Source organism: Ambystoma mexicanum, chromosome 2p (assembly GCF_040938575.1).
Source record: "Ambystoma mexicanum isolate Mex_15411 chromosome 2p, UKY_AmexF1_1, whole genome shotgun sequence".
NCBI classification, from domain to species: domain Eukaryota; kingdom Metazoa; phylum Chordata; class Amphibia; order Caudata; family Ambystomatidae; genus Ambystoma; species Ambystoma mexicanum.
The window spans coordinates 759,992,120-760,016,999 of record NC_090923.1 but is presented as its reverse complement, the minus strand read 5'-3'; the positions used below and the strand labels follow the sequence as shown (position 1 = coordinate 760,016,999).

The 24,880-nt window shown below is 47.9% G+C and overlaps 1 protein-coding gene across 2 annotated transcripts in view; it reads left to right on the top strand.

Annotated features, from left to right (window-relative positions):
* Positions 1 to 16,666: 16,666 nt before the first annotated feature.
* The window catches only part of CCDC97 (coiled-coil domain containing 97), a 114,303-nt gene continuing 106,089 nt past the window's right edge, over positions 16,667 to 24,880 (top strand). Inside the window, exon 1 of one of the 2 annotated variants that reach the window (XM_069644402.1) lies at positions 16,667 to 16,812. In XM_069644402.1, the coding sequence (XP_069500503.1) occupies positions 16,806 to 16,812 (7 nt within the window). In that variant the 5' untranslated portion in view covers positions 16,667 to 16,805. The remainder of the gene's footprint in view (positions 16,813 to 24,880) is intronic. The other variant, XM_069644401.1, reaches the window with a different exon arrangement.

Genomic DNA, 24,880 nt, shown 5'->3' with positions numbered 1-24,880 from the left:
CGCTAATTGGGGTCCTCCCTGCACCTTAACCACAATGATGCTGCCACCTCACTCCTTTAAGAAATCCTAACTGCCTGGACTTTTCCACCTCCAGAACTATGGGTTAGTTCCCTCCTTATGGACTCAATTCTACTGCCTTTGACTATCACTGTTCTTTCTGCTTGTTACTCCCATGTTGTCATCCTGCTGCGCAGTGCTTCTTAAAACCCTTTGCTAACATCCGATTCCAAGATTGAAAAAGTCAAATCTTGCTGTTTTTGCTTTGTGCTAAAAAGACAAATCTTGCTCTTTTTGCCTTGCTCTTAAAAGTCAAATCTTGCTGCTTTTGCTTTGTGCTAAAAAGACAAATTAGCTGTTTTTGCTTTGTTCAAAAAAGTCAAATCTTGCTGCCCATTGCGAAATTCTCTGTATTTTGCTTGTATACTGTTTCTTCTCTGTAACTTGCCAGCCCAGTGACCTCACCACTCTCTTTTGTCTCACACCTAACTGCCTTAGCCCCCCAGTATCTCCATCCTCTCCTTACTTTCACCCCAATGGCGCTTTCTGTTTCTCCTATCTTCTCCAGCTGCTTCTCCATTGACTATCCTTCCCTTCTCACTAAGTCTGGTAGGATGAAGTCCAAAAAGGATATCTTGGCCTCTAATCCTGGTCTTCCTATCGCCGACACCTACTCCAATGCTTCCGCCAGACAGACCCTTACCGACATCCTCTTTGTCGTTCCTTCTCCAGATCTATGGACTCCTCATATAGTCTCTGTGCTCTGCCCTATCTCCTCCTCTCCCATTAGTGGTGGCACTCGCTGGGAAGTTCTCATGGCTTCCTTCGACTCCTCTAAAGTCATCATTAATGTCTACCTAAATGGCACTGTCATGGTCCAAGGCCCTCAGGCCAATCTCCTCCTCTTTGATAGGTGCTTCCCTCGCCTCATCAATTTCCTCTCATCTCCTGCTGTCCCCTCCACTCCCCCATTGGCTACCGTGCACTCTCTCTCCTCCTCCTCCTCTGCCCCTCCTAGGGCTCTTTCTCCTCCGCAGGGCATACCTCTGACCTGTACCCCTCCCCGGAAGGTCTTTAAGGCTGGCAAATTTCTTCATATTGCCACTCTCAACTCTCGCTCCGCCGTCAAACACTCCTCTGACATCTGCCACCTCCTTGAAGAACTAGACCTTGATGTCATTGGTCTTACTGAGACATGATTCACGGCCAGCTCTGTCATGAGCTTTGACACTCTCCTCCCTGATGGCTACAAGATCCTCTCAGTAGCCAGATCCTCCCGGTCCGGTGGGGGGGGGTAGCCCTGATCTTTCCTGAGTGGATTCCTGCCTCTATCATTCCCACTCAGACCTACTCCTCTTTTGAATGTCTTGTCTGTAGGCTTTCTCTCTCTCCTACCCATTCTCTTACTGTGGTTACCATCTACTGGCCTCCTGGTCAAATCACCTCATTTCTCTCTGAGTGGGAAGACCTCTCCTCCTCCTCCCTCCTGGCCTCTACAACTCAACTCCTCCTCCTCAGTGACCTAAATACACATTTAGACTCTCCTTGCTCCTCCTCTGTACTCTTCCGTGACCTCTGCGACTCCCTCTCCCTGTCCATCCTCCCCTCTGGCCCGACTCACTCTGCAGGGCACACACTCGATGTCTTGATCTCCTCTGACCTCCCCCTCTCCATCCCTCTGACCACTCCTCTCTCCTGGAGCGATCACTCCCTCCTCTCATCTTCCCCCCAAGCCAAGCCTACCCCAACACTGTCACCTACCTTCTCGGACATCCGGCCCATGAAGCGTGTGTCAGTTGAGGCTTTTGCCACCACTTTCTCTCCCCCCCTCCACCTTTGGCTGTCTCACATCCTGACAGAGCCCTGTCTCTGCTCTACTCTTCAATTTCTGATACGCTTGATGCTCTTGCCCCTGTCATGAGGATCCGTTTGAAGTCCAAAGCCAAGTGCAATTCCTGGTATGACTCTGACCTAGCTACACTTAAACGTAAGTGTAGGGCAGCTGAGAGGAAATGGAGAACTTCCTGTTCATCCTCTGACAAACTGGCCTGTCGCCTGCTACAAAGGCAATACCGACTCTCTGTCCTCACCAAGAAGAGAGTCACATTCAAGCTCGTGTCTCTGTGGCATCTAACAACTCGGCCGAACTCTTTAAAATCTGCAAGGAGCTGGCCAACCCTGCTGCAGTCCCTACCCCTCCTGTTGCCTCCCAGGCTCTTTGCAATGCCCTTGCCTCTCAATTCATTTAAAAAACAAAGGACATCGTGTCCACCCTCTCCACCCACAACCCTCCTCTTCCCTCTCCATATGTGCTTGCTGACCCTCCTTGAGCCACCCTCGCACCATCCTTCTCGTCCTTTCCTCTTTTCTCCCCTGACGAGGTTGCTAGACAAGTCCGATCTATGAAAGCCTCTTCAAAACAGGTTCATCCCTGTTCCTCTAAAGCCATCAAGGACCACATTGACACCCTCGCTCCGGCCCTTGCTGATTTTTGCAAGCACTCCTTTGCCTCTGGATCCTTCCCCTCTGAAGCACTCCTTTGTGCATCCTCTTCTCAAGAATCCCACAGCTGATCCTTCTTGTCCAGCTAACTATCGCCCAATTTCCATTACTCCCTTTCTTGGCAGACTCCTGGAAAAATTGGCCATCTCTCAGCTTAACCTTCATTCCAATTCTGTTGGCTGTCTCCATGACCACCAGTCTGGCTTCAGAGCTGCCAGAAGCACAGAAACTGCTCTCCTGAACATCTGTGAAGATCTGCTTTCCACCCTTGACTCTAACATTCCCTCTGTCCTCATCCTCCTCGATCTCTCTTCTGCCTTCGACACGGTCAACCATACCATCCTGCTCAACCGTCTCTGTGAAAACCTGGGTATCACTGATCAGGCTTTGGCCTGGCTGACCTCTTTCCTCTCAGATCAACCCTCCCAGGTCCTTCCTTTCATCTATCTTCCTCTCTACCTGTGGTGTTCCCCAGGGGTCTAACCTCTCGCCTTGGCTTTTCAACCAATACCTGGCAACTCTCGCCCACTGCATTGCCATTTTCTGCTCAGATTTCCAGTGCTATGCTTACGACACTCAACTCATTTTCAGGCTGCCCTCTGCCACCTCCTCTCCCTCTCTCATCTCTGATTGCCTAACTGCCATTCAAGATTGGTGTGCCGCCAATGATCTTTGTCTGAATGCCAGCATGACGAAGATCCTCCTCATCGGCACACCTTCACCATCCTTTCCACTCACTCTCTGGCCGGCCTCCCTTGGCACTCCTCCTACCCCCACCTGCGAGGCTAAGAACCTCGGGGTCATCTTTGACTCCATCCTTTTCTTCTCCGCCCACATCTCTGAGGTCTCTAAAAAGTCAAATTTCCGACTGCACCTCCTCAGAGGTACTCTGCCTTTCCTCTCCTTCCCCCAGAAGCTCATGGTATCTCAAGCTCTGGTTCGCTCTAGTTTGGACTATTGTAACAGCCTCTTTCTAAATCTACCTGCCTCTACTCTCCGCCCTCTGCAACTAATCCAGAACAGGACTGCAAGACTTGTCCTTGGCCTCAAGCCCTGGGATCGTATTTCTCCAGCTCTGAAATCTCTCCACTGGCTCCCAGTGGATGCAAGGATTAAATTCAAAACCCTCTGCATTGTCCATAAGGCTTTCTGGGGCCTGGGTCCAAAATACCTTCAGCTATCCCTCCGCAAATACCTCCCCTCTCGAGCTCTTCGCTCCTCTACCTCCAACTCACTCAGGGTCAGTTGTTTTTCTAAGAAACGAGCTGGGGGTAGATCTCTGTCTTTAGCTGGGGCCTCCCTCTGGAACAGCCTCCCTGCCACTCTAAAACTTGAGGAGAACCATCTCCGGTTCGTGGAGCACCTCAAGTCCTCCCTCTTTTCTTCTGCCTTCGCTCCCCCTCTACCCTGCTGATCTGTTCTCTCTTGGCACTGTGCACCTGGCCACCCTCTGTCCTTTGGGCCCAGGTACCTGCTCATCCTGCCACCCTTCCGCACTGCCTCCGGGCTACCCCTTGCACTGAGGTCTGTATATGTACCCATACAGCCCCCGCCCTTTTTCTTCCTGCACTTATCAGACCTACCCTGTCTGCTGCCATAAACCTAGCACCTGCAAATTGCTGGCTGCATTACCACTGTTTGTTGCCTTTATTATTTATTGTTATTTATCTGTTTCTCCTCTGCTTTGCACTTTCCACCTCTACCCCCTTCCATACACCCCCCCCCTCTCCCATGCACTTGCGATTTCTCAATGTCACTGGGCCTAGTAAGATTGCTGTTTTGTTCTCCCCTGTTCCCCTCCCTTGCCTTGTCGCACTCTGAAACACTTGTGTACGAGCGCGATAGAAATAAAAATATCAATCAATCAATACCATAACCAGCACTCAAAACCCTGGAGCATGCACCGGAAAACTGACCGCATGAACCGCACACAACCAGTACAACACACAGCAACACCACAACATTTAGAACCCACATGCTAAAATAACACCCAACAGCAACCCTAACATGGCTAGACAAAAACACTACCTGTAGCTGATTGAAGATGTCAAGATGTCTCCCACACATGATGTTAGCACACATTAATAAAGAAATATACAGTGACAAAAATCCGATACCACAATGGAGAAAGTTCCTGATCAAAACGGCAAAGAAATCCATTCTGCTAACAAAACAACCACCGGATCCATTAAGCTAAACTCAACAACTGTACCGAATTGTCATCATCGCAACCAGGCTGACTCTAAATCTAGCGGCCAACCTGATCTTAAAGCTCCACATGACGAACCCCACCATGCGCCTAAAATACTCAACACTGTAACCAACAGAACTACCACCATGTACCTCCACATGGCCCTGAACCTCAACAACTCTAACGAACAGTGACACCGCCACCATGTACCTCCACTTGGCCCTGAAGCTCAGACAACTGAAACCAACAGTTAGAACCACCACCATGTACCTCCACATGGCCTTAAACCTCAACAACTGTAACGAACAGTGAGAACCACCACCATGTACTGCCACATGGCCTGAACCCCAAAACAACTCTAACCGACAGTTAGAACCACCACCATGTACCTCCACATGGCCCATTAGGGCTCACTCTTCACAAAGAGAAATGTGAATACCTCAAGACCAGCATTGATTTCTTTGGCTTTGTTTTCAAAGATGGAGGCCTGTCGCCAGATCCAGGGAAGGTGAAAAACTTGAAAGATGCCAAACCCCCTGAGACAGTACCTGAAGTACGCAACTTCCTGGGGATGGTGACATATTTTGGATGATTCACAGAAACCTGGCCACCCTGTCAGAGCCTCTAAGAAATCTGATGAAGAAAGACACTGCATGGTAGTGGGGCCCACTGGAACAGGCAGAGTTTGTCGAGGTCAAGGAGCCCCTCACTGCTAATGACACCATGGTGTTCTTTGATCCAGCAAGATGCAGGAGGGAATGTGAGACCAGTGTCGTTTGCCAGCGGAGCCTTGTCGGAGCCGGAGCAACGGTACTCCCAAATTGATTGGGAGGCCCTGGCAGTCCTCTGGGGATGCCAACATTTCCGGTTACACATCTTGGGAAGACCATTTACTGTAGTCACCGACCACAAGCCTCTCATTCTGATTATGGCTGGCTCATTTTCGAAACCGCCTGCCAGAATTGAAAGATGGATGTTGGCCCTGCTGGAATATGGCGTGTGCCTGGTGTACCGAGCAGGGGCAAATAACACTGCAGACTATCTATCCAGGCATCCGTGTGGGGAGTACAGTGGCACAAAGACTGGAGAGGCAGAGGAATCCATTCTACTAATAATTGAATCCTCCACCCCAAACTCAATGTCCATTCAGTAGCTGACCATTGCGTCCGAAGACGATGAATGTTTTCACCTCCTTCCAGGAGCACTGTAAGAGGGGGGAGTGGAAGGGGATCCTGGAAGGTTTGAACAAAAAGACGCAGTATGCCCGTAGAATGCTCGGACAACTGTGGAAGTTCTGAGGGGAATTGGCTTTCGCCGACTCAGGTTTGCTACTTAGGGGGCCGAAGATGGTGATTCATGCGTCCAAGATTCAGCAGATCATTGCGTTGGCACACTAGGTGTACCAGGGTGTAGCCAAAACTAAGGCACGCCTGAGGCTGAAGGTGTGGTTCCCGAATCTGGAAAGGAGGGTTGATTAGTTTGTGGCCGGATGTGTGTGGTGCCAGGCGGCTGCGCTAACGCAACAGAACTGTGGATTGAGTCCATGCCGAGGAGTTGCCAGCCATGGGAGACCATACATATGGACTTTGGATCGTCTGGTAGGGACACACACTTTATGGTGTTCATCGACCAATGGACGAGGTAACCGGAAGTCGAATTCGCAGACTCTTTGGCGTTTGACCACATTGTGCCAGCATTAGAATAAGTGTTCACCTCACATGGTTTCCCGAAGGAGATCTGCTCAGACAATGGACCGCCATTCCAAAGGGAGAGTTTTGGGCTATTCATGCTGGAGTGTGGAGTTCACCAGAGGAAAATCTCACCAGTGTGGCCATGGGCAAATGGGGAAGCTGAACGCTTCATGCGAACTCTCAACAAAGTGGTTCACAGTGCCCATGGACAGAGCCAGTGTCTAAGAAGGGCCCTGTACCAGTTCTTGATGGACTACTGATCTACCCCCCACTGCTCGATGGGCATTGCACCCGGGTAGGTGCTATTCAAGAGCTGTCCCCGTGGTCTGTTGCCAAATCTGGGGAGGTGCCAGGACTGTGCCACTGGTGCACCAATTGGCACCCATCGTGGACTATTTCGGACTCATTCATCTCCATAATCCCCACCGGACAATACCAATTCATATTTATGTCTTTACTTTCTGTTTGCAAGACTTTGGAACTTCCTTATTTAATTTCACAAACTTCATGTCCCATAATGCACCTTGTGGCAGTTCCCATTCCCTGGCTATTCCTATGCTGAAGCCTTAGAACTACAATCCCCAGAAGCCTTAGAAATCAGTGATATTTTCACTTTCCAAGGACCAGAGAGGGAGGAAGCCAGTTTCCTTCTGGTGTGCTGCTCCACGTGCTGCTAATTAGCCTGCTTCAGCACATGGCAGGTCAGTATTTAAGCAGCTGCCTGCAGGAGCACAGGTCTCTTGCATTGAGCTCGCTTCCAGCCGTGTGTTGCTTTCTTCCTTGGATTTCTGCTGTGTCCTGTTTTTTCCAGAACCTGCTCCAGTTCCAGAGCACTGTGTGCCATGCCTTGCAGCCCTGCTCCTCTGCCTTCACTCCCCTGCCTTTTGCCGTGCACCTCTGTGCTTCCTACACCGCAGCTCTGCTCCCGTTTGCAGTTATCTGTTCCCTGTCTACAGCCCCTTGCTCTCCAACACTAATTATCTTTTTCCCCTACCTGCAGTTCCTTGTTCTGTGCCCATTGCTCGTGCTATCGGTCTTCAGTCCTGCCCTTGTTATCCCACTTCAGAGTTACTGTTCCTTGTTATCAGTCTGTAGTTTCCTGTCTCTTTGCCCCTGTACTGTAACGCTCACCTGGTTCCCCCGGAGGCGCAGGTCTTGATCTGGCGAGGATACTGTCTTCAGTGTTAGGCGCAGGGTTCGTTTTGCTCCCGGACTGGGCCCCCTTCCCACCAACAGTTTAAGCTGGAGAGTGAGATGTCTGCAAGGGTAAACCAAGGTATTAGTGTTTGGAAGGTTTGGAAAGTTCCTTGCCCCTCTCGCCCTTTCTTTCCCCGTGGAACTGGGTTGATATTGCGCTTACCTTATATAGGTAATTGCCGGGCTCTCCATCCTGCGTCTTGTGCAGGGGCGCTGGGTCCAGTTGCTTCACTGGATGCGAGCTGTGCCTCTTGATAGCAGAGGATTTGCTGAGAGCGAAGACGCCGTTAATGCACGAGCGTGCCTTGTAAGTAATAAAGTTCCTTTTAGATTGTTCTCTTAAGTCTTTAAAGTCTATGTCTTTTCCCTTTTCAGATGCTGTGGCGATGAAGATTATCCTTCTAATGGCACGTAAGTAGAAAGACTGTTCTAGCGCTGTAGAATGCACCGTAATGTCTCTTTTGTCTTTGCAGGTGCCGAGGAGCCGCGCGAACAGATTGGAAGCAAACGTAACACAGGTGAGCAGTCTTGTAACTAAGCGTTACTAACCGAAGTATCTTGCCTTGCAGGTGCCGGAATGCAGCGCGAGCTGAGTTGGTATGGGCGTAACACAGGTAAGCAGGCTCTGTAGTTAAATATTACTGACCGATGTTCTTTCTCTTTGCAGATGTCGGATGCCGGAAGAGAAAGGCAGAAAAAGGCGCTTCGGATGCTGCCGTTGAATTTGGTAAGTAGATTTGCTGCCTTTGCTTTAGCCTAACCTGTGCCCTTGTCTTGCAGGAGCTGCAGAAGACTGAAGAAGACTGAAGGTTGGATCCCAGCAGGTTATTTCGTATTCACAGGATCTGGAGCTGGAGGTTTCCTGGAGCTGACACGGTGAGCGTCCTGCTGCAGATGCAGAATAACGCGAAGCACGTGAAATCAATCGGGTGTGATTTAAATAGCCTTCTGTAGTGCTTAGGCGTCTTCTTCCACGGCCCCACCCAGGTAAGAAAAGAGTTCCAGATTTCTAGAAGAGTTCCTGTGTTCTGCTTCCAGGGAGTGGCTCCTGCTCCACCCAGACAGAAAAGTAGTCCCAGGCAGAGAAGGATCAGGAGACCAGTTAGCTGGTAAGTAAGCAGCATGGTCTGCTACAGGTAGGTCCACCAAGCACTCTTACCTAATATGAGATATGAGCCCGGCGCTTCCAGTGCCGGGACCGGTCACCATCATGAGCCTGGCGCCACTGACGCCAGGACAAGGTCCAAAAGGTCCCAATCGGGACTGGCTGGTTCCTGGGATCAGAGTTATGGGCCTGCTTCCAAGGTCGTGGGGCAAGTCCTGACCCCTTGGAAGCAGGGATCATGACAGCACCCCCCCCTCAAGGCCCCTCCCAAGGTTGACTTCTCCGGAGGTCTTGTTTTGTTAGGAAATGTCCGATGAAATTTCTTGATTAGTCGGGGTGCATGTACATGTTCTGCTGGTTCCCAAGATCTTTCTTGGGGGCCGTAGCCTTTCCAGTCAATCAGGTAGTGTAGTTTTGATTTGGAGATCTTGGAATCCAGGATATTTTTGATTTCAAACTCAAGTTCTCCGTCGACTAGGATAGGTTCAGGAGATTTAGTCAATCGGGTTTCTGGTTGAACAGGTTTTAGTAGTGAAACATGGAAGACTGGGTGCATTTTCATGCGAGGGGGTAAATCCAACTTGACCGCTACTGGATTTATTATGGCAGTGACAGAGTAGGGTCCCAGGTATCTTGGGTTAAAGGTGCGTGGTCCCTTTAGGGGTAAATATTTGGTGGATAACCAGACTTGATCTCCTATTTGGTATTGAGGGGCTTCCTTTCGATGTTGATCTGCTCCTTTCTTGTATTGTTCCTTGGCCCTTTGAAGGTGGGTAGTAGCTTCCTTGAAGGCTTGGGTGATGGTTGAATGTAGGTGGTCAACTGCTGGTGTTCCAAGATCCTGAGGTGGATCCAGGTTAGAGGTTCGAGGATGATTACCATACAAAAGAAAAAACGGGGTCTTTCCGGTTCCAGAGTGGACTGAGTTATTGTAAGCGTACTCGGCTATCCAAAGGATGTCTTTCCAAGTTCCTCCTGTCTGTTGCAGCATGCAGCGTAGGTACTGTTCCAAAGTCTGATTGGTCCTTTCGGTCTGACCATCGGTTTGTGGGTGGTGACTGGTGGAAAGCCTCACATCAATTTGAGCCAACTGACAGCAACTCCGCCAGAAGTGGGAGATGAATTGACTTCCTCTGTCTGAGATTAAAACTGAAGGAAAGCCATGCAACCGAACGATGTTTTCAAGAAATTCTCGAGCCAGGATTGCTGCTGACGGTAACCCCTTTAGTGGGATGAAATGTGCCATTTTTGAAAATAAGTCTACGATTACCAGGATTGTATTGTATCCGGAAACAGGGAGGTAAGTCGGTGATAAAGTCCATGGAAAGGGTATGCCAGGGATGAGGTGGGATTTCAATTGGTTGTAAGAGGCCTGCTGGTTTTTCCTTAGGACTCTTGTTCTGGGCGCACACTCCACAGGACATGACAAAGTTTCTGATGTCTTTTCTCCAAGATGGCCACCAAAAGTGCCGCTTGACCTTTTCCGAGGTCTTGGCCATACCGGGGTGTCCTTCCATTAAGGAGTCGTGATAACAAGAGATTACTTGATTTTGTAAGCTGGTACAGGGTAGATAAAGTCGTTCCTTGAAGTATAATAAGTCGTTCTTTACTGTGAAGTCTTCCCCCTGAAGCTGCCATTTTTGTATGTCTGTTGGAGTTACAAGTTGTTTAACCTGGGCTTCAATTTCTTCAATGGATTGCATGCCGATCAGACCCAGGATTCTTTGTTCAGGAATAATAGGTACGAGCTCAGGGTTAACCATGTGTTCATCTACTCCAATTCGAGAGAGGGCATCCGCTTTACCATTCTTATTGCCTGGTCGGTAGGTGATTATAAAATCAAATTCGGCAAAAAATAATGCCCAGCGAAGTTGTCTGGAGGATTGAGCTTTGGCTGATTTAAGATACTGTAGATTACGATGGTCAGTAATGACAGTGACTGTGTGTCGGGCTCCTAGGAGATAATGCCGCCAGGCCTTAAAGGCGGACTTAATAGCCAACAGTTCCTTATCGGTAATGGTGTAATTGATTTCTGGGGCTGATAATTTGCGAGACCAAAACGCCACGGGGTGCAACTGGTTGGTTTCTGGATCTCTTTGTGAAAGCACTGCTCCCATAGCAAGGCTGGAGGCATCGGTCTCGACGATGTAAGGTAGTTCCGGGCGGGGATGTTTTAAAATCGGGGCGGAGGTAAATTTAGTCTTTAGCTCCTGAAAGGCTTGTTCTGCCTCGGTAGACCATTCAAAACGTTTGTTTTTTCTGAGGAGAGCTGTAATGGGTTGGACTACCCGAGAGAAGTCTGGAATAAACCTGCGATAGAAGTTGGCGAAGCCCAACATACTTTGAACCCCTTTTACAGATGTTGGTGAGGGCCACTTGATGATTGCGTCTACTTTCCTCGAGTCCATGTGAACTCCGTTAGGTGACAAAATAAATCCCAAAAATTCGACCTCAGTGACATGAAAGACGCACTTCTCTAATTTTGCAAAAAGTTTGTGTTTGCGGAGCCTCTCCAGTACTGCGGTGACGTGTTTTTGGTGTTCTGCCTCAGAGGACGAATAAACCAGAATGTCGTCAATATATACAACTACACACACATCAATGAGTTCACGGAGCACGTCATTCATAAAGAACTGGAATGCGGCCGGTGCGTTACACAACCCGAAAGGCATCACTTGATACTCGAACAGTCCATACTTGGTACGAAAGGCCGTCTTCCATTCATCGCCCTCCTTTATTCGCACCAAATGGTAGGCTCCTACCATTTGGTGCGAATAAAGGATAGAGGTCCAACTTAGTATATATGCTGGCATTTTTGACTTGGTCAAGTAGTTCTGGGATCAATGGCAATGGATACCTGTTCTTAGTTGTAATCTGGTTCAGGGCACGGTAGTCTATACACGTTCTTAAGTCTCCCTCCTTTTTTGGTACGAAGAACAGAGCTGAGGAGGCCGGGGACTTCGAAGGACGGATGAATCCATTAGCCAGGTACTGGTCCAAATATTGCCTTAGGTGGAGATTTTCAGGTTCAGTAAGGGCATAAATCCGACTGCACGGAGGAGTGGATCCGGGAATCAGGTCTATCTGACAGTCGTAGGATCTGTGGGGAGGCAAAGAATTAGCTTGGTCTTTCCGAAAGACATCTTGGAATTCCTGGTATTCAGGAGGCAGTTGTGGACTCTCAGAAACAGTTGCAGCTAGTTTGGTGGAGGGCTTCGCGTTCTGTAACGCTCACCTGGTTCCCCCGGAGGCGCAGGTCTTGATCTGGCGAGGATACTGTCTTCAGTGTTAGGCGCAGGGTTCGTTTTGCTCCCGGACTGGGCCCCCTTCCCACCGACAGTTTAAGCTGGAGAGTGAGATGTCTGCAAGGGTAAACCAAGGTATTAGTGTTTGGAAGGTTTGGAAAGTTCCTTGCCCCTCTCGCCCTTTCTTTCCCCGTGGAACTGGGTTGATATTGCGCTTACCTTATATAGGTAATTGCCGGGCTCTCCATCCTGCGTCTTGTGCAGGGGCGCTGGGTCCAGTTGCTTCACTGGATGCGAGCTCTGCCTCTTGATAGCAGAGGATTTGCTGAGAGCGAAGACGCCGTTAATGCACGAGCGTGCCTTGTAAGTAATAAAGTTCCTTTTAGATTGTTCTCTTAAGTCTTTAAAGTCTATGTCTTTTCCCTTTTCAGATGCTGTGGCGATGAAGATTATCCTTCTAATGGCACATAAGTAGAAAGACTGTTCTAGCGCTGTAGAATGCACCGTAATGTCTCTTTTGTCTTTGCAGGTGCCGAGGAGCCGCGCGAACAGATTGGAAGCAAACGTAACACAGGTGAGCAGTCTTGTAACTAAGCGTTACTAACCGAAGTATCTTGCCTTGCAGGTGCCGGAATGCAGCGCGAGCTGAGTTGGTATGGGCGTAACACAGGTAAGCAGGCTCTGTAGTTAAATATTACTGACCGATGTTCTTTCTCTTTGCAGATGTCGGATGCCGGAAGAGAAAGGCAGAAAAAGGCGCTTCGGATGCTGCCGTTGAATTTGGTAAGTAGATTTGCTGCCTTTGCTTTAGCCTAACCTGTGCCCTTGTCTTGCAGGAGCTGCAGAAGACTGAAGAAGACTGAAGGTTGGATCCCAGCAGGTTATTTCGTATTCACAGGATCTGGAGCTGGAGGTTTCCTGGAGCTGACACAGTGAGCGTCCTGCTGCAGATGCAGAATAACGCGAAGCACGTGAAATCAATCGGGTGTGATTTAAATAGCCTTCTGTAGTGCTTAGGCGTCTTCTTCCACGGCCCTACCCAGGTAAGAAAAGAGTTACAGATTTCTAGAAGAGTTCCTGTGTTCTGCTTCCAGGGAGTGGCTCCTGCTCCACCCAGACAGAAAAGTAGTCCCAGGCAGAGAAGGATCAGGAGACCAGTTAGCTGGTAAGTAAGCAGCATGGTCTGCTACAGGTAGGTCCACCAAGTACTCTTACCTAATATGAGATATGAGCCCGGCGCTTCCAGTGCCGGGACCGGTCACCATCATGAGCCTGGCGCCACTGATGCCAGGACAAGGTCCAAAAGGTCCCAATCGGGACTGGCTGGTTCCTGGGATCAGAGTTATGGGCTTGCTTCCAAGGTCGTGGGGCAAGTCCTGACCCCTTGGAAGCAGGGATCATGATATGTACTCAGATTCTAGATTCCTTTCTTTTCTTCTTTCTTCCAGTTCTCTGTCCTGAATCTTGCTCATTTTGACTTCCTTTTTCCCCTTGATATTTCTGTTACAGTTCTTGTCTTCACTATGTTAAGAGTTTGGCTGCTGGGTTTCCAGCAGGCAATCTTTGCCCCTTTCCTTTGTCACGTTTCAGTAATGTGCCTTGTGTCATTGTTAACGGTGTGCTGGTTCCTGTTTCAGGAGGCAGTCATTGTTCAGTTCCTGCTGGGCCCATACATGTTTTAGTATTGTGAATACTGTTACCTTGTTCGTGCCTTAGGGTCCAGGCACAGACACCCACTGCTGCTGCTCCTTTCCATGAGCATTCAGAGTGGGACCCTGTAATAGTAACCTGCTCAGAAGCCTGCAGTTTCCCTGGTTATGTGGGAAACTCTTCCCCCATTCGGCATACACCCCAAAAGGGAACCTAACAGGTTTTGTTTTACTTATACTCCCTGCCCTTTTTTGTTCACTGCCTTTGTTGCCTTTCCTTTCTTGTCTGCAGGACTCCTTGCACTCCTGCTTCTTGTGTCCTTTTCTCCCTTTGGCTTTGTGGGCACGTCTGGTGGTGGCTAGAGGAGTCCATGACCGAGGGCCGCACCTCCGCCAGTTCCTGGGCCCGGCCAACCTCTAATATTCGATCGAGGGTCAGCGCTGGGTCCCTCAGAACCTGCTTGAGCAGTTTGGTGGAGCTGCAGCCGTAGATGATCTGTGCCCGGATCTCGTCCTCCTCAAAATTCCCCAGGGCACAGGACAGTGCAATTCCACGGAGCTTCCCATGGAATGCATCGAGGCTTTCCCCTTCCTCCTGCCTCGCATACCTCATCCTGAACCGTTCATATTCCCTGTTGACCATGGGTCTGAAGTACTCGTTCAGTGCTGAGATGGCTGCGTCGTAGGACTGATCTTGGGGCCTTAATGTCTTGAACAGCCTCTGAACGGCCAGTCTGGCAGAGTACAGGAGTGTTGGGCGTTTGGCTGCATCTTTGATCTCCATTGCAGCGAAATACAACTCCAGGTTCTCAACCCAGGCCACCCACCGGGCCCCCAGACTTGCAGGCGCACCCAGGACATCGAAATGGGTTATTGGTGCCAGCTGACCCCGACATATCCCCTCGTCGTCCGACATGCTGAATATTGTTGGGGATGCCAGCCGCAATCACCGGTGTATAGGGGTGCCCGCAGTTACTGGGCCTCAGGTAGCTTGACCGCCTTGTGGGGAGGTCTCTTGGCAGCACCCAAACGCTCTCCGGGTAGTCTATTTCCTCTCTGGGGGTGTCGATGTTGGCAGACTGGGGCGTCACACTGCACTATATACCACTCTGGAAACCCACTTTCTTAGCACTGATGGCCACACCCTTTTTCCGCCCCTTGGTTGATTCCAACAGGGCCTCCCAGTTCCCCTTGCCCGGGGCGCACATGCACTCCAGGTGGAGCCGCAACCCCTAGGGCCCGGTTGGGTACAACTGTGGAGGTTAGATGACACCCCTCCTTCAGGCAGTTTATTTTATGTCCAGTCCTTGATCTCCACCCAGATGCAGCCCGGGGCTCAAGGGGTTCCCTCTTCTCACCTGCTGCTGGCGAACTCCGACAACTGGGTTCCGCCCCTTTCCTTTGACCTCAGGTCCAGGCCAGCGCTGGGATCACACCCCTTTCCTTTGATGGGCTGCCCCTGGGGTTGCTGGGGCCATGACCCTCTTCTTTGTTGGTCCGCCGCTGGGCCACACCTCCTTTCGGGGCAACCTCTGGTGTCCTCTCCATCCGGGGATTTGCCGTTATTATTTTTTTTTTCTCAAACAGAAATGTTTTCACCCTTCGGCAAGCCGGGGCTCAGCGGATGTGCTCCCCGCTCTGATGGAGGGCACCGCTGCTGGCTGGAGCTCCAGGCCCCGCCCCCTTCCTTTGTTCTAGGGCCTGGGCCTCCACGCGACACACGCCGCAGTCCGAACCTCCCCGGCTCGGCGGATCAGTGCCCCCCCCCCTCCGGCCAGGGCGGCCGCTCCACCTCAACACCACTGTGGGCACAAGGCGACCCGAGTGGCAACATCCCCTCAGGTCCCTGCGCCCCCGCAACGCTGCCGCCACCACGTGGCTCTCCCCACACGGCCGCTGACTGCAGCCGCGTGCGCAGGCCCTTCTGTCCGCCCGCCGCGAATGTCAGCAGGCGGGCGCGACACCCTCATCGCCAGTGTTGTGGGCTGCCTCCGGTCTTCGGGGCAGGCCACAGATGTTGTCGGGATCACCTGACAAGACAGATATGCCGGTGGGCAACCGGTGAATCAAGGGTAGGGGTGCACCCCCGGGCCCGGTCTCACCAGTGCGGGGGGGGTCTCCCCCAGTTATCAGCGGCCGCAGCTCCGAGGGCACTCGGGCCACACTACACACAAGGCCACAACCACGTGGCAGTTCCACAACACACAAAGGCACAGACACGAGTTGCCACTTCCTGGGGCTCTGCTGCTCTGCCCTCGCAGCGCCAGCAGGGCCCCTTTTATTAAGTGAGCGTCATGACACAGTCATGACGCTCATGTCCGTACAAACACTAGACCACCACACAACAGGGGGGGAGAACGGAATGTTAATTTGTTTTCCACACTGCTCACTGTTGTTACGAAAAAGGAGGTGTGTGTTGTGGCTGTGGTGTGGCTGCTTTAAGGTGGACGCGACGAGTGACGCAACTCTATTGCAGTAAAATGACAGGGCGTTGCCACCACGGCACGGCAGTGCATGAGCAGAGCACCAACGAGCAACATGTGTCTCTTGAGTCCTCTGTAGGGGGTCCGGTGTTACCTACATCAGGCGTTACGGCCCTGACAACACTCTTCAATGTGCTGTCACCTGCCAAAACCGAGTCTTTTTCACACGCCCTGGGGAAACAAAGGTTGGGAGCTACCATGGAGGCTGTTTGGGACATCAAACGTAAATAATGTGTCACAGACTAGGAATAATGAAGATAACCGGAAAGAAAGCCAGCTCAATTCCCAATAGTATACGCCACAGTGGCCATGCCACTCTATTATGGCTGCTGGAAATGCGAAGTCAGTCCAATTTCAATCATGACCTACCAAAAGCAGCTAAGCACTGTCTTCCAAGGATAGCAAGTGTGTAATTAAGATACATTCGTTTCACATATTCATTGACCAGGCAATCTAACGATTCAAAGTCGTCAACTTGTGGTGCACTGACTCCAGTTCTCATTAGTTGTGCATGTACCTTATTCATTGTACATCCTTCCAGTTCCAACATGGCCGGAGGTTTTGGTTAACAATATAGCCTGTCTTCTATTTCTAGACCGGAACATTTGTGTTTTGGCTGTTCGCTTGTGCGCAGACCTATCGCTCGGGGATATGGAGAGCGATTCATGCCGGAAGTGCTGCTTTCAGTCGAGGCTTTACTTTGCAGGGGTTCTGCTCACCCGGTGGTGGCGGCCCCCAGAGGATAATGGAGGGTAAGAAAGAATAGTGGGAGGTGGGTGGGCGCGTCAAAGACATGTTAGAGTGGCATGGTTATGTCAGTGTCCGCCCCCCCCCGCCCCTTATCAAAACGATGGCTCGTGACATCAAAACCCTCGTTTTAGAGAAGAGATGCAAAAGCAAATACGTACCAGAGCGCCCGATGAATGCGGACCGGAAGTTTACATTAGGCTTTGGCGTGAGGGAATAGGAGAATCGTTACACCGGCTTCCCGTACATTAAGCGAGAACGAAAGCAGAATCCCCCTCCCTCCCCATGTTCCTGCCCCTGACTCCAATGTGAAATGTGTTTCAGTAAAGCAAGGCTCACACGCGCGTTTTCCAATAATTGGGTTTTAAGAGTTTTGCCTGCACTGTTGTTATTGGTCTCTGCTTTGTTGGAAAAGCTTGGTGCCAAAACGAGATATTCCAAAAGGATAGTAACACCGTTCTAAAATAAAGGCAGGCCATCCATCGTTTTATTGACTCCTGATTTCGAGTGGACTTTTGCGGTTCCTGAGTGTAAACCTTTTCGATTGCGGATCCATACTTGTCAACATTCTGTAACCAAAAAAGATGTAGGATTCTTCAAGTTTCAAAAATAGTAATTACCGCATTACGAAACAGGGCGGTGAACAGATCATAGGAAAGGCCTGCCTAGCATAGTCTAACCCAAGTTCTCTGATCTAGTAGGGAAATCACATCAGCAAACAAGTTAGTGACCTGTGAGCACCCTGGTTAGCCTGTAATCACAATATTTCATGGTACACTCAGCAAAATGAGGTAGCATGAATTGGAAGCAAGTGAGACCTGCAGAGGTCAACAAAGTAATAACCTGATGAAACCTGCACAGAAAAAGAGCTCACGGAGATCCCAGGCACAGTGCTAATTTTCCACTGCGCTGAGAGCAGCTGAGTAGTATTTATTTATGCAGAGCCACAGACACCAAAGTTAATATGTGCCAACTTCATACATGTATTGATGGGGCTCAGACAGTGATCTGAAAACGCCAAATGAATAAGTACCAGGAGACATCAAGGGGACAGATGACAGAAACCGGCAGCGGTGCAAGTGCAAAATTGCACAGTATCATCACTCGGGCAAAGTTTGCCCTATTTCCAAAACCACTAGGACATTTAAAAAAAAAAAACATTGCACCATGGTAAGTGCAGTTTGGCATGGTATAAACACCAGGGCAAACATTGCTAGAGTGCAGAAAAGAAACATTTTTGCACTAAGGCAAGGTTTGTCCTGGTGCTTATAACATGCCAAATAGCACTTTTCATGGTGCAGTGGTTTCCTAATATGTCCAAGTGATTTTAGAACTAGGTCAAACTTTGCCCTAGTGCTAATACCGTGGGACTTTGCACTTGAACTGGTACACAGTTTCTATAATCTGGCCCCATGTGTTAAAAGTTCCCAGGGACCCTGATCCAGCCAATAAAGTTGACATGAACACAGGCTGTATTCACAGATGCAAGCACATGTTCTGGCTAATGCTAAATCAACTGGTGCCCCATTTTCAGTCAGCCTGCCATCAGACCCCACTGCCCCTTCCCTAGTTCCTATCCTCAACGTCTACATCGCAGTGTAGTAAACCATGTGTGATTGTTTGTAATGGTGTACATTGTGAATTGAATCACTCCTAGGGACTCCAAGATTAGACATAGTGAGATTAAATGATTCCCTGGCATCTCACACTTTTGTTAAATTGTGATCCCAAACTGCAATTTATGCACTTGACTACATATCTAGCCAGCTTTAGTTGGCACTGATATGTGTTCATTTTTCAGAAGGACTAGGGATAGCAGACACCGCCCTACTATGGATCAAATCCTTCCCAATAAACAGAACCGAAACCGTATGGATGAAACCTTTTAAATCCAAACCTAGAGACTCCACGTGCATAGTACCACAAGGATCATCCTTCTCGCCGCTTCTATTCAACATCTACATGTACCTATTAATCAAACTCATAAAAAAACACGGCCTCACATGCTACAACTACGCCGACGATACTCAAATAATCTTCAATATACAAGACACCCGAGAAGAAAACACTACACTAAAGAACTGCCCTCGAGAGATATTCAACTGGATGAACCTCAACCACCTCAAAATCAACCCAGGCAAAACAGAGATAATGATAGTTTCAAAGAAGGGAGGAGACATCAGCTACATCCGCTGGCCAAGAGAGCTCGGCACCACACCAGAGCCATTATCAACTGTAGAAAACCCTAGGGGTCCTGATGGATAACAACCTCACCCTACAGCCACAAGTAAACGCTCTACTCAAGAAATGTTTCTTCCTCCTGCGAGCAGCAAAAAGGATCCTACCGTTCCTGTCGTTCGCCAAAAAAACACTTAGCATCATCGCTCTGATCATGTATAGAGTAGACTACGCCAATAGCCTATACCTGGGCATGCGCGAACGACTTCTAAAAAAACTACAACGCATACAAAATGCAGGAGCCAGACTCCTCCTCAAGGTACCCAGAAGAGAACACATCACACCCGTGCTAAAAATACTACACTGGCTACAACTAAAACAGTGAATAAAGTTCAAATCCATGTGCATCACGCACAGAGCAATACACAAACAAGACGCAGAACTCCTTAGCGATAAATTACGCCTACATCAACCGTCAAGAACACTGTGATCAAGCACTGACATCCGTCTGGAACCAAAACCCTATAACTGAAGAAAACTCGGAGGATCCTCTTTCTCTCACCAGGCACCAAAAACCTGGAATGACCTACCTAAGAATATACAGAACACAACAAACCACCTAGCATTCAGGAAACTCCTCAAATCATGGCTCTTCACAGCGTAACAACAACAGCAACGCACTAGAATGGCCACCCAATTAAAACTACAACGAAAATAACACCAACCTCGACCACTCTCAAATGGACAAACACTGAACCCAAAGATCCGACCACACGACGGACCAAATGATGATATCATGGGAAATAGCCACAAAAGGAGATCTCCAGAGACTGATCACATACTCAGACCCAGACGAAAGCCCTAAATGTCTCACCCACTCACCACGGACAGACCATATCCAAACCGGCAGACGCATTTAGATAGAAAGTTTGAGAGGAGTCCGTTACACCAGCCCCAGCAGCCAAGGAGGAGAATAAACACTCAACCCAGATTAATCAATCCATCAGCATTCGAACACCGACAGAGCTGGTTAGAATAGAATGGCGAGGAGCAATCATAACACTTACAAAGCGTGTTCGAACAGCACAGGGAGCGCCCCACATAAACCAAACCCTGCCAGGCGCAGCCCTTTTGCCCAACCCGATGAAATTGGGAGGATTGAAGAGTGCCACACTCTGACAGATCTCTGAACTTCTGTTAACCTTCATACAAACCGACTAACAAAACTCAGCATCTCTGCAGACTTATCTCACACATCCATCTCTCACACAACAACCCGGACGCATTCACAACACCGCAACAACACATAAGCAACAACAACAGCACACGAGGACTGACATCGATCCAATACTCGCACTGGAGCTCAGCACCCGGTGTATACCGAGTTGAAGCTGCCAACAGAACACCACTCCTCTCACTATCCTACTCCCGCTTCACCTACTAACCCATCCCACCTTCTCATTTGCAGATCCGCCAGTGCGCCTGGGGACCAACTCCGTTGGTGACGGTACGCGGTACAAAGGGCTAAAAAAATGCTTTTTACAGATTTCGTTATTTAGTAAATAAATCACATAATTAAGCAACCTGACAAAATATGTATCATTATATAACTGATGTTAGCAAAATTAGCATAATAGCAGCTTTATGCTCTCTATCTTTAAATATGAGGCAACAGTCAGACCAGGTTTCTGTGCACTGGGGAAAGCCTCAGCTTGAGGAGCATTTGCTACTGTGTCTTCAAGTCATCGGCGGCACTCCCAGTCTTTAGTCCCAATGCATATTTTCATTTTTTGAAAGCACCACCTTTCCTTGTTTCTAACATTTATTTTACTCCACAATCCAAAACCAATAAGCCGGTAATGTCCTTTTCACCACCCATTTGCTTGAAAATACAAATACCCCCACTTGTTATCCCAGATTCCTTTTTTGTTTCTTATAAACAATGTAAGTGGTATCAACCCAGCACTCCAACTAAGTGAATGCCTAGCGTGAGATGCCCAGCTGGAACCCTTATTTATATATTTTTATGTCAAAAGTTCTTTTATTTCTGAACGGTGTACCCTTATATAACGCCCCTCTCTTCGAATCCCCCCGGTCTCAATGAACCAAGAAGTAGGTTGTTTTGCAAAGTTAAAAGATTTATTTGATGAATTGAACCATATATATATATATATATATATATATATATATATCACACTTTTATGAATATGAGCAACATCTAGCTATCCCACTTATTAATACTTATACACTGATCAGCAATGGGTGATATCTCAATCTCTTTAATCAATAGGAGTATGGGTGAGAATAATAATGTAGCAGAGAATAACTTTATGTGGGTTCAATGAAATGCAATGATATGAAATTAATGCAGCACAGAAATTAAACTTGCTATGAATTCAATCAAAGACAATGTAATCACTCTTTCCGCCTGTTACTACTCAATCCCCCCCTATTATGCAAGATGAAGAGATGGACTGAGGGCACACAGGTTTCAGGAATATACAATCAACAATGCAGTTTCACTCCCAATTCCCCCCAGCAAGCCTGGAGAACAGGAATGATTTTAAACCGGTCAAATGCTTTGGAATGTGGTTTTAAATGAATGGGAAAAATGCTAAAAATTGATTTTAATTTGCTAAATGGGATTCAAAACTAGTGGGAGCTGCTTTGGATAGGTTCAGGTAGACACTAGCAATGATGTGTGAATGACTGGCAGATAGGAAACTGAATTCAGAGGTTGAATGCAAGAAATAGCAATTTTATATGGGATGAAATTGAGCCAAATGCAGATTCGCGGCAAACTTTTTAGCGCGCGAGAAATGTGATTTTGTTTGAAAGCTGAGGATGTTAGCTTCAATTTGACATTTACATTTTGTTCCTAGCATGTACGGTTCAAAAGTTAGAGGTTTTAGTAAAGGTCGATTTTTCTCAGAAAAGAGTCAAGATTTCAAAATGAAAAATGTGCTTTTGAAGATTAGGAACAAAGATTTCTTAACACTACGGAGTCTATGGAGCGATAAGCTACACGACCGCACAGCCACCGATCCAGGGGCGCCCCCGCATGGTTTCTATCTGCCGAGACGCTTGCCCTTCTCCAGCAAATATATATTAGCGCAAAGATGATTATCACTACAATTATCACAGCATTATATGGATGAGAGAAGGAGTCAGGATAGACAAACGAGATTCTACAATGCAGTTCTGGATATGTTGGATAGGATTACTTAAAACTAAGATTGGCTATGGACAGTTCTATGCTACATACTCGCAACTATGAGTTTGGAATGGGTGCGTCAAGATCTGGTCAAAGGTTTGAACTGGAATTCGCTTGCCACCGGACAGGTCTCAGGCGCTTGGTTCTGCTCTCAGCAAGGCACTCTGGTCTCTGTGCGGCCTCTGGTTCTGGATCTGACGGGTTGGTTCTGGGTTACAGCTCTGCTCTACTGGTTTGGATCTCTGGGTTCTAGCAAGTGTTTTTGGCCAGAAGCACCAAAACAGTACGGCCAGGCTGTTGGATTTGTGGTGTCCCTCTGAAGTTTGGGGTTAAATCATGTTGCAAGATTTTAAAGGCCAGCTGAGAAGGGTTCATATTTTTGGATTGGGCCTTCTGCTTCAGGGTTCTGGAGTCTGGATAGTTCTGGATCTGGATTCTCCTTCAGAGTGCTTCGCCAGTAGATCAGTTGATGGGTCAATGTGTGTGTCCTTCTGTGCCCTTAACAGTCCCTATTTATGTATTTCCCAAAGGGGTGGGGAGGCTGATTATACTAAGCCCACCCTATAGGAAACCGATTGGACCCAGTATTCCCTCTCTCCTGATTTGAGAAGGAAACAGTGTGTCATGATGTGTCATGTTTATGGTCCAGGGATAAACCCCCCCTTTGTTTCTGTACAGTATATCTTATTTTTCACAAAAAACATATTCACAATATCCCCAACTTACTAATATTACACATTTGCATCCCAAATTAAATAAGGCATGCATCTGTCAAAGTCCTATCTTCTGGAGAGCTTCGGTTCACAAATTACAGTTTTTCATGCTTTTGGTCGGTTACTCAGTGTCAGTTCTGTACCAGTTTTTTCACATACATGCACATACCATCTGGGCATATTCCTGTAAAGTTTAATATTTTTTAACATTTACAACTGCTACAAAGTCCACATTTTGATAGTTCTGTCTCTGAATATCGCACAAATTCCAGAGTAGTTTCTACTTGTGAGCAACATTTTCATTTTAATAACCTCTAAATTCCATATTTTTACCAGCTCGGCACAATTTTTGAAAAAGATAATTTCAGAAAATGTCTGTGCTTTCTGAATAAACAAAACTGCTTGTGTCCGTCCCCAAGGTCTTGGCTGGGCTAGAGGGCAGTCCCAGGCCTCTCTGACTTAGGCATCTGGTTTCAGCCTACACCCGAATTAGCATTTCCTATGAGTCAAAGGGAGTCTTTTGTCTCCTAGCAGAGCCAAAGGCCAAAGTGCTCCTCCCTTTTCCTTTCACACCTCCCTGCCGGTTCCTTAGCAGAGAGCAGGGGAAAGATTCCTTTGTTTGCGAGAAGGTGTGAAATGTCTTTGAAGCTCAGTGTAGCTGGCTTTAACTTTTAACACAATGTTTAAAATCGTCTTGTCCTAAAATAAAAATACATTTTTAACAAATATATCCACCAATCTCTTAATTCCAGCCTTTTTAAAATATAGTTTTGAATTGTATCCACCTCTATTGCTTCTGATAGCAAGTCTTTCCTTTTCATACTTTGATTTCAATGTACCAGTTTAAATTGACAGGTTAAGTAATTGCCAGCTTCTGACATAGGCGAGTAGCGGTACTGTGCCAATTTTTGACATATTCTTCCAAGCAAGCATCTTTAAATGTGGATTTTCTTCTGATCACATATGTTTCTGCTTACATTGTGCTTAGGTGAATTCTTTATATATAGTGATGTTTCACACCCAACAAGGAGGTTGGCTCTCTTGTGATGTTTGGGAACCATGATTTTTGCACTTTCCACAGTCAAGGAAAAACAGATTTTTAAACAGCTCTGTTCTCTTGCAATGCAGGACTGCTTTTTCAAATAGTTTCATTTTCCTCTGTGGGCATCCAAAGGATAGATTTTGGCAGTGGTCCTCTGATTTACCACTGACATAGGCAAAAGTGGATTGGCGGCCTATTTTTCGGGTTTTCCTGCCCACTTCTGGGTGATTGTAGCACGCATAATGCTTTCCAGCGGCCATTCTGAGGTTTCTGATGCAAGCAGTGCACAGTAATGTTGCAGGGCATGGACTAGTGGGTTAAAACATCCCACAACAAGTTTGCTCTTATGGTAAGGCATGCATGTTTCCTTTCTGTGGTTCCTTTAATTGGAAACTAATCTTTATGCCAGGCCTTCCTGGCCTGCTCTCTCATCATCCGTGCACAACAAACTATGGGCGTAACCTACACCGGGCAACACAAAAAGTGCAAAGGGGGCATTTTCATTAACCTTTAAAAATAATGAAGTCCAATTAAGGTAGTAATGCAGACACACCACTCCCCCCTTTTAGCACCTAGCATAATTTAAGTCACTCTTATTTCTCTAAAGTATCCATTAATGGAGCTCTTAGGACCTTTACAGTAAACCCGATTATCTTTATAGCATATTGTTTGCATTCCTCTGTTTTTGAAGATGTCTACATAACATGCCTATATGCATCAGACTCCAATATGATGCCAGCTTAAAAACAGAACTGGCTGATTGTTTCACCCCTCACATGAGACATCCGCAGAAGTGTTTGTTATTGTTCACACTGGCAATCATCCTGTAATGAAGGGAGTGAATAAAATGTTCAATCTTGCAAAAATGGTCGTTTCCATGTCAACCAAGCAAACAGTTAATGCCAGTCTGCATTCTAGATTTAAAT